At 48.6% G+C, this 9,987-nt stretch overlaps 1 protein-coding gene across 1 annotated transcript; it reads right to left on the bottom strand.

The window, feature by feature from the left end:
• Window positions 1-8,026: 8,026 nt before the first annotated feature.
• On the bottom strand, window positions 8,027-9,639 carry LOC127332901 (protein BZR1 homolog 1). Its single transcript, XM_051359232.2, has 2 exons — window positions 9,184-9,639; window positions 8,027-9,068 (listed from the first exon to the last, which is right to left on the bottom strand). The coding sequence occupies exons 1-2, from the start codon at window positions 9,445-9,447 to the stop codon at window positions 8,358-8,360; spliced, it is 975 nt and encodes a 324-aa protein (XP_051215192.1). The 5' UTR covers window positions 9,448-9,639; the 3' UTR covers window positions 8,027-8,357.
• Between the last annotated feature and the right edge of the window lie 348 nt (window positions 9,640-9,987).

Genomic DNA, 9,987 nt, shown 5'->3' with positions numbered 1-9,987 from the left:
TCTACAATTACAGGAACGAGAAAGGAGGGAGGATATCTATATCTATACCTAATAATAAAGGAGCTAACGTTTCCTTGATTTCGTCCGTAAAAGTGCGCTTTGGTCCAACCCACTTTACGTTTTCCTACCTCCTCATCGGATGCCCGTTTGCTGCTTCGTGTTCCTAAAGGAAACCTCCCGCTGAAGAATTATTAGCACAGCTTTCCGTCCATCGGAACCTTCCCCAACTGAATCCATCACAAAGTCCAGGTCCGTCCCGAGTTCCTGACCCCTAGATTTCTTCAATAAATGACGCACACCGCCCATGATCTCCTCGATTCCTCGCTAGCCAGGAGAGGAGCGTCGTCTTGGGCTGGCTGGGATTGGAACGCTTCCACACCGTAGCGACGCAGGCAGTAGTGGCTGAGTGGCTTTACAACATGAGGTTGACGAGGTGGGCGGCTGGGCCGGCGAGGTTCCATAGCGCATCGGGGAACTGCCTGTAGAGGTGATTCCTCTATAGGTTGAGCTGCTCGACGGCTGGTGGAATTAGGCGGGTCAGCTGATTCATGAAGAGACCTCCTTCTTCCATCAGACATATCATCTCAACGGGCAGAGGCAGCGCGCCACACTATCGTCCGACGCAGGCCGGTTATGACTATGACTTTGACGCAGTGCTTGGTAGGCAGACCATGAGTCCAAGACAGCGCCAAGCACACCACGGCCGAAAGTGGTTACCTGATCCTTGCTGTTTGCCGAAGAGACGATGCACGTATGAGAGAGATTCATCTCGCCACCGTAATGTACCTATGCGGAGACGAGTCTGCGCGACAAGTCGTTGGCCTGATGCCTTGCCAGTTGCCACAACCGTGGGAGACGGTTTCAGATTTTGTCAAATCGTCACGACCAGAAGTGGCCTGCTCATCGGTACCGGAGCCAGTTGCACGTACTTAACCTCAGCACGTAAATCATGCTATATTCAATTCCACCACCGCTTAAGAATTTGGGAATGTTATTTTGGATCGATTACTATTCCAAGTACTCCATACAGATCTGTTGTTTCATATGCAAATGCAGTTGCTAGCTAAGTATATACGGATGTGTCTTTGTCCTGGTTTCCTAAGAAGTCGGAACAACCTTCTACTATTCATTGTCGAGTTTGCATTGCCGCTCATATGCACATAGAGACAGATCATATGTGGTGCTTCGCTAAGTGTGTATGTTCGCGTTCCACGAGCAGATTGGCCTGGTCAAGTGCTCAACGGATCCTCATATCCCACAATAAAAAATATCACACATTATAAGGGAAGAAAATAATGTAACTGCTATTTTTACTGCAATGCAGTGAGGTACTGAAGTGCATAACCCATACGCATTTTTTAAACAAGCATCTGGTCACAAAGTGGATATTAGACATAACACTTTTGGTTTAGTAAATCTTTACTATGACTTTTGTAGTTGTCCTATTAAGTGCTCACTCATGAATTCTTAGTTGTCTCCAAGTATAACCCGCGAGTATTCTATGTGATAACTGCTACACGAAATGATGTCATGGCAAAATAAAAGTAAATCCGTAGCAAAGAATGCCCGCTCGTCGGGCCCCACCTACTTACGCATGGGCATATTTTTCTATCAAAACGAGAAAACAAAGAAATAGTTTTTGGTGAATGAGTCCTGTCAATAAAATTGGAATTTTAAGTAATTAAATTTATCATAGCTGAAAAATATTTAATGAAAAACAACCATACCAACGCTCGGTTTTCTCCCGGTGCAACGCACGGGCACTTTTGCTAGTCAAACCAAAAGACCCTAACGTGTTGAGTCTTGCCCAGCCTAGAGTCGTTGAGACGCTATACTGTGGCTCCTCGCCGTACAAGGAAACCCGCCCACAACGTGGATGCATGCAACAGAATAAGGCAGGAGGCTTGACCGTGTGAAAGAGAACCAAAATAAAGACCAGGCCAGTTTTGTCAGGATCCTGCTAGGCAAGCGACGCGGCCGAGGAGAGCTAGCACCATTGCACTTCTGCACAATAATATATGTGGCGTACTGCATCGATATCTCTTGATCCGGTGCTGGCGTCAGCGCACTGATCGATCCGGCCTGGCGATGGGCTTGGTAAACGTGAGAAGAAAAAAAAAAGCAATCTGATTGGTAAAGCCACATATACATAGTATAGCTCTGATCGTAAAGCCAGCATGAGTATTGATTCCAAGGCGTGAATCAGTTTGATTGCATCAGCAATTATGTTATAGTAGGTATGCTGTTCGTGATCGACTTCAATGGAAGTCCGGAAGCCGAACTGTGTCATCTGTTTCCGATCAATGCAAATCTCCCCGCTTTGTTGGACGTTTAGCTGGCCGGCGGGTTCCAGATTCCAGAAGATCTTGATGCGCCATTGGCACACGTTGCCGGCACGCTCATACCTCTACAATTTCGTGGCGCTCATCGATCCCAACGAGCAGAAGATGCGGCGCAGCCGCTGGCGAGATTGAACCGGACGCCGGTATGTACACCGTATTTCTCCATCACCTACGACGTAAGCGGCCACAAACTTTTTCTTGGTCGAATTTCCATCCTGGAGATCAAGATATATGAGCGTTTATATATAGCAACCGTACGACCACGTCTTGGCCATGGCTAGCCGCTAGCGGGATCGTCTCCTCGTCCTCTTCTTTCTCTAATCCGTACCCGATCTCGTATTCTTTGCTGCCGGCCGGGTGTTTGATCCATCACATCGTGGTTACTTGTACGAAGCCAGTATATCGATCGACTTCGAGCCGGACTCGGCTGCCGCCGGTGGCCTGAATCTAGTAGGACGGTCAGTTTTATCAGGAAAGTATACGAAAAGTTTTTTTTGATCATGGGCACCAGTGATCTCAGTGCATTAAAATTTTCGAAAATTATATTTATATATTTCAAAAAATTATATAGCAAAATTCTAAAAGTAGCCAATGATGTATTCCACTAACGTATAAAATCTCAATTACAAATGTTTTGTTTTCTGAGCTACACAAAAATGACAAATTTTGAATTTTTTTTGGAGATTTGAATCACTATACTCAGATCCACATATTTGTTATTTTTGTGCAGCCCAAAATACACATTATTTCCAGTTGAAAATTTACACGTTTGTGGGATACAATACTGACTACATCATGATTTATTTTCAGATTTTTCTAAAATTTAAATATATGATTTTTAATTATTTTTCCGAAAAGGGATCACCGGAGCTTATGTGCACCAAATCTCTGTCCGAAAGTATAGCGGTTTGGAGCAGGACTCAATTGCCATGTTTTAGGCTGACGAGTAAATCCATCAGGACAGCTCTGTCGTATTTGTGCGATGTTGTATTGATACGATGCCAGGTTACATTAGAAAGCGTAAACTAAGATGGACCAAAGCGTAAATTAATGGACCAAACCACGGAAACGTTAGCTCATTTATTATTAGGTATAGATACCAAGATTCACTAGTTGACGAAACGAACGATAAGATTTTACAGCATCTTCACCGGTGGACTCAGTGGCTACTAGGGCGCCGCGTGTTTTTGGGCCACACCGGGCGGCCCATAAACCACCGGGAGTAATACGAGCCGAATTGAATAGTTGGAGCTCCCATGTCGACTCCTACAGATAGGGCACCAAACGGGCGCCCCGGCACTCCTCGCCACGTAGGATTTTGAGGGTAGCGAGGGAAACGTCGGGTCGTCGTTTTTAATGGCCACGTGGAGAAATTTGATCACCGTCATCAATGGACATGTTGAGACCCTAGGCGGACGTAGAGTGATGTGACGGAACGTGGCCCCCTAGCTCCAGGCAGCTATGTACCCAGTCGGCGGCGGCAGAGGTTCCTCGCCATCTTCAATGCGCCAACGAGGGGCATTAAAAGTGCATGGTGCCCCATGTGTGGTTTTGTAATTAATGATAATTTTTGTGAACTGATGTTTGCATTCAGAGTTAGGTTTGTGGGTTTTGTCCATAGACAATGTTTAAATCATATGTTGGTTTAAAAGTTCGAAAAAAGAAGATAAAATGATGACCAAGGCATTGATCAATGAGTGATCCAAATATTGGTCATAAGAGAGCTGATCAAATGACAAGTATGTCTTGAAGAAGATGGAGCGATCTCTCATGTGTATCTTCAAGACATCAATATGATGAAGAAAGAAAAAATGGTGTGCAGGTCCAAGATGAACCATCTCGAATAGATCATGAGCTTGAAGATGGCCATCCAGATATGGTGATTACGGATACATAAAGATATCACTAAGAAGAGGTTCTCCCATAGTGGATTATGGAGCAATTCGATAGACCTCGTCAAGTAAGCACAATCAAGAAAGATGTTCCATCTTTAGGTGGACAAGATCGTCATCATCAAGCTCAAGTAGAATATGCTCAAGGCAACGGTTCCTTTTTCAGAGCTTTTTTTTTACCGGTCTCATGGTGTAGTTGTGAGAACAATTTATAGGTTAGTTGGTCGTACTATCAGGCGGGTTCTTGAGTGAGTAACTTGATCGTATCGTTCGGAGAGAACTCAGATCTTTGCATCATTGGCATCATCTTTCTTATCTTTTATTTGGATCTTATCAATGTGGTGATTAGCTTGTAGTAATTTCCATGATAAGCTCTAGTTCATCGAAAACGGATTTCGCATGAAATACGTGTTGTGTTTCTGATATTTGAGTTTTTACATGTTCTTCGTGTTGGGAGGTTTTACCTTTAAATTCGTGGAAAAAATCTGTTCTAGTTTTTCTTAATATTGTCAACAAAATTGGTTTCACTTCGATCGGAGTTTCCAAACTCTAGTTTTTGAAGTTTTAGTTTCAACAGTTTTTGGAGTTCGAGACTCTGGTGTGTCTAGAACCGGAGACTCCGGCTCTCATAGGATGGACACTCCGGGAAAGACTCCGGACCTTGCATTTTTGGGCAGATTTGCAACTCTGCCTCAGCTTCTATATCGGGTCCAGAGGCTTTCGTTTAACACCGGAGACTCGGTCCGGAGATTCCGACTCCGACCATACTATTTGATAGTCCAGAGGCCCTACTATTTCGAGATTGTTCAGGCTAGAGACTGTGGTCCTTGCTAATCCGGAGACTCCGACCATACTAGTTGTTGACAAAGTGAGGACGGGGACTCCGCGGTAAGTTGCCTGCAACAACTAGTTTTTCGAGGATACTATATAAAGCTGCATTCTTCCCCGAGAGGAGTAGCGGTTCCATTTTCTCTCACCTCCATTGTTAACCTTGTGGAGCTTGCCCTAGCTCAACATTCCGCATATGCTTCTAGAATATCTTTGAGGGAAAGGTGAGAGCAAATCTAGACCTACATCTTCACCAATCAAATCCTCACTTTGTAAGGGGAACCCACTAGATTTAAATCTTAGAGAAATTTGATATTCTCCTCTTCGTTCTTCCTCCATTATTACCCCAATAGCTTTTATAGCTTTGGTGGAATTTGAGAGTGAAGGACTTAAGCATCTTTTTTTTTCGAAACGGGCAAGACCAGCCTCTGCATCAATTGATGCATGTAGCTTTCTTTATTAAAAGCAGTCAACTATTACAACCACCAACAACATATATCAGGTATCGTTACATCGCATGGATCACTCAAAGTTTCTACAAAAATGAGCCATCTAAACAGCACAAGCATGAAACGCCTTTGCATCCTCATGTTAGCCTTCGATCAGCACGCCAGCCGTACTGGCTGTAGAAATCCCGTGCTACCATTGCCAGTCGGTTGCATCCAATATCCATAGCAAGGCGCTCCTCCTCTGGGCGCAGATAGGACCACATATGGATTCAATGGGTAGCCAAAGTAATTACCTGCAAAAATGATGGAAAGCTTTTTTTTGTTAAAGATGCAATCATTACGCACATTCCACATTGCCCACAACAAAGCACAAACTCCAACTCTAATGTGGACTTGAGCATCTTATGTCTTATTGTAATTGTATTTGGTGCATCGGTTTGAGTTCTCCGCGGTGATAGCTGGAGGTGAAATTTTGTGAGATATTTCCTTTAGGTGCATGTACACGTAGCTTGTTCCTCTTGGGTCTTTGGACCCTATACGGCTTGGTGGCCTAGTGGTGTTCTTGGGGCATCTAGTTAAGTTGTAGAGATTTCTCAAGCATGATGCGTCTGTGGAGATTTATTGGAAGGCTCCAATTAAGTTGTGGAGATTTCCCCAAATTGTACGGGTTTGTGACCACCCTCAAGGGTCCCTTAGTGGATCGAGGACTCCCCTTTTCGTGGGAAGGCTAGAGCAGAATACGGTGATGCATTCATGGAGTTTGGAGTGCTTTGTCCTCCACACCGCTTCAACGAAGAGTAGCACTCAGAAGAGTGTGAACATTAGGATACATCGTCGTCTTCGTGTGGCTCGGTTATTTCTATACCCAAGCTATTTACTTCTGCACTTTACTTTGTGATAGCCTTCGTGCTTGAAGTTATATCTAGCTTTCACATAATTGTTTTTTCTTGCTTAGCATAAGTTGTTGGTGCACATAGATGAACCCTAGTTATATAGGTTTTTTTGCTAGACAAATTAAACGCTAATTTTATTCCGCATTTCTTCAAGCCAATATCATAAAAGTTTTAAACCGCCTATTCAACCCCCTCTAGACGACATTCGTGTCCTTTCAGACTCATGTACCTCCGGCGCCCGAAGGCGGCGAAGAACGACCTCATTCGCCGCCCCACGAGCGCATGTAACTCTGGCGACCGAAAAAGGAGAAGCTCGTCCTTGTATCACTGCCGCCAAAAAATGGGAAGGCCCAGCGGGAGCTTGAGCTCGAGTTTCAAGCCGCGTACCGCACTCCCTGATGATCACGAAGACGCGTGAGGCCATCTGGCGCTCCTGAGCCGCTCCTTCAACACCAACGGCCGGCAAACGGGTCGCAGAGTGGAGAGTGGTGGTTAGTGACGGACAGCGGAATGCCACCAACCTCGAGGAGGATGAGATAGCGCCAGCTCCGACAACCCCGCCGAAGGAGGACAACTTCGACGAGGTGTGGGGCTTCGACGACGACAATGGAGGTGATAGCATGGACAACATGGAGTACAACGTCTGCTGCCAGTAGTTAGGTTTTTTATGTTTTAGGTTTAAATTTTGCAAACTTTGTACAAATTTAGATGAACTTCGACGTCTTTTAAAATTTATAAAGTTTTTAGAAAACTAATTTGGTGGTGGGGGTGTTGGGGTTTCCGATGTGGGGAAACCTACCTATATCTAGGGATGTTGTGGCCGGCGTCCCTAATAAGACGCTGCCAGGGCACCTGCCGATGGAGATGCTGTTAAGAGTTTAGGGTTAATTTCTTCACAGAATATAAGTTCAGGGTTTAAAATAGAATTTTCTGTTCTTTTTTCCCTGAAGTCTGTACAACACCGGTAAGAAGCGACTTGGAATTGATCTTGACACGTTATCTAAAGAAAATGTCAGCGACGGGCAGTGAATTGGAGGATTGGAATCGAGCAAGCACGCAACCCAATCAACCGGCTCCAGTTAGCTGGAGGCGCCGTCGACCCCAGAAATCGGACAAACGTGCTCATTGCGTGACTGTGCAATGGCACTGTGTGGAGATACCTCCCTGCCCCGCCCGCCACAAGCAGCACATTTCCCGTACTACGCACACAGAGTATTAATTGGACATTTGGATTCAGCTGTAGCCTCGCCTGGCATGCACCGTCGTGCTCAGATTTCTTCGAAGAACGTAGTATACGCCTCGTTTCTCCATTGTTTTCTCGGCCGAATTCTGAGTACACAACTGTGGTTTCCAGTCGGACAACCCTCGTGCTCGGGGGCAGACATGCCATGGCGCGCCGATGCTGATGGCGGGGAATCTGAACCTGCTTGCTCATGCTGACATGCTCCCGCTGTACACTGTAAAGAAATCAAAAGTGAAAGAGGTTAATTTGCTTGCTGTACTGGTTTACCAGCAGCCTCGTGAAAGAGAGGTTTCAGATCACGCCATAGAGCTCGAACTACATCAAACTTTTTTACTCTACTACGGAGTACTCGACTTTTCCCCACATGAGCTCACACGCATTTTGAGGGCACACACATGCATGCCAAGAACGTACACAAGGAAGAAGAAAGAATTAAGCTAGAGCTAGCTACATCCATGAATAATGAAACAATCCCAGTCGATTGAGATGAACAATTGTTTCTGATCCCTTTACTCTTGCTCTGAGGAATCGAACAACATGTTCATTGCCTAAACCTAGAACGAACAAACGAATGCCCAAATCGCAGCATTCCCAGCTTCTTCTTTTCTCGAATCTGCAGCATTCCCAGCTGATCGAACAGCAGCCATGATCTTTTTGTTGATGGCCTCCGTGGCCGGCGGGATCTTGCATGAGTGCTCTGCGATGGCGGCTCATTTGGAGCCGACGCCAAGCGTGAGCTCGAGCTCCTCGGCGGCGACCTCGTGGATCCTCTCCCCTTCCCACGGGGTGACAATCCGCTTATCAAACTCGAACTCCGGGCCGCCGCTTCGGCCCCTGATCTCCCCCGCCGCCATTCCCTCGATCTCCATGGAGTTGGAGTTGGAGCCCGAGGCGGCTCGGTTGATGTTGACGAGGTTGTATGCGGGCGAGGTGGGCGCCGTGGTGGCCATCTGGAAGCTGATCCAGCGGCCGGAGTCGACGGTGGAGACGTCCGACTCGTCGCACTCGGGGATGGTGTCCGGGTGCTCGTACCGGCGGCCGCGTGTGGGGCTGGCGGGCGCGGAGAGGGCGAAGAAGGGGTGGCGGAACGGGTCGACGTCCCAGTCCGGCTTCTGGATCTTGGGCGGGCGCGACGCCGTCGGCGACGAGAGCGGCGGCGTGACCGGCGCGCTGCTGGAGACGCGGAGCGCGGGCAGGTTGGGGAGGCCGCGGAGGAAGGGGAGCAGGCAGGCGGAGCTCTGGCTGTCGAGGCGGGTGGGGCTCGGGAAGCTGGAGGAGGCCGGGCTGGCGTGGTAGGAGGGCACGGGGCTCGGGAAGGAGGAGGAGGGCGCGCTGAGCAGCTGCTGCGACGACGAGCAGGGGCTCATGCCCGCCGACGAGACCCCGCTGAACGGGCCGGACGACGGCGGCGGCTTGTATCCCTGGCACGAGTTCAACAACCGGGGGTCAGCTCAGATCTGGTGCGCATCCGAGCTAGCAAGATCCAGAAAATGGAGGGAGGGAGGGAAAGGAAGAGGGGGGAAGAGGAGGTGTGACCTTGCGGTAGGTGGTGCCGTCGTCCTCGACGACCCAGCCGGCCTCGCGGCAGAGCTCCTTGAGCACCTCGTTGTTGTCGCAGTGCTTGGGGAGCTTGTAGTTGCCCATGGCCCGGAGCCCGGTGAAGATCTTGGCGGCGATGGCCCGGCGCCGCCGCTCGCGCCGCTTGTTGTTCTCGCGCTCCTTCCAGGTGGGCGTCCGGCCCAGCGAGCCGTCCGCCGCCGCCGCCGCCTCGGCCGCTGCCCGGGCCGCCCCCGACGTCATGCTAGCTCAGCAGCTAGCTCCCCTGCTCGGCTCGGCTCTGCCCTGCTGCTGCTCTCGCTTCTTCTCTCTCCACTTGGCTAGCTCGATTCTTTAATGGTGAGGTGGGGTGCTACAGTATGGGAGCTGGCTGCTGCGTGTGGAGTGGTGTGGTGAGCTTGCTGTGTCGTGGGGTAGTCCTGGCATGGGGCTGGGTCACGAGGAGCTCGCTTTATTGCAACTGGATTGGCTAGATTCTACTGCGGGTGGTGTCCGGCTCGGACCTACCTTCTCCTCGTGGCGGGCTCGGCTTTTGAGGACGGTGAGTGTGAACTGACCGACCCGAGTGTGTGTCATGTGCTTGTGCCTTGGGATTTTGCCCGACGAATTTTACGGCTGTCGTACGTACTACTGCCACTCTACCAACGCAACGACGAGGAGAGTACTTCCGTATCTAGCTAGTAGCGCGGAGTAGGAGTACTGCTGCTTTACAAACTGCGTGCGTACAAACTTCTCCGTCTTGTCGAGCTGCCCACGTCGATTAAAATCCAGTGTATATGGAAG

The sequence above is a fragment of the Lolium perenne genome, chromosome 2 (genome assembly GCF_019359855.2).
Source record: "Lolium perenne isolate Kyuss_39 chromosome 2, Kyuss_2.0, whole genome shotgun sequence".
NCBI classification, from domain to species: domain Eukaryota; kingdom Viridiplantae; phylum Streptophyta; class Magnoliopsida; order Poales; family Poaceae; genus Lolium; species Lolium perenne.
Note: the sequence above shows the minus strand (reverse complement) of the source record. Positions and strands in the feature narration are given on the sequence as shown.

Excerpts from the sequence above, each read along its gene's own strand:
- LOC127332901 (XM_051359232.2), bottom strand. The coding sequence starts at position 9,447 with ATGACGTCGGGGGCGGCCCGGGCAGCGGCCGAGGCGGCGGCGGCGGCG. Across the intron at positions 9,069-9,183 it reads ACGGCACCACCTACCGCAAG|GGATACAAGCCGCCGCCGTC; the intron begins GTCACACCTCCT and ends AACTCGTGCCAG.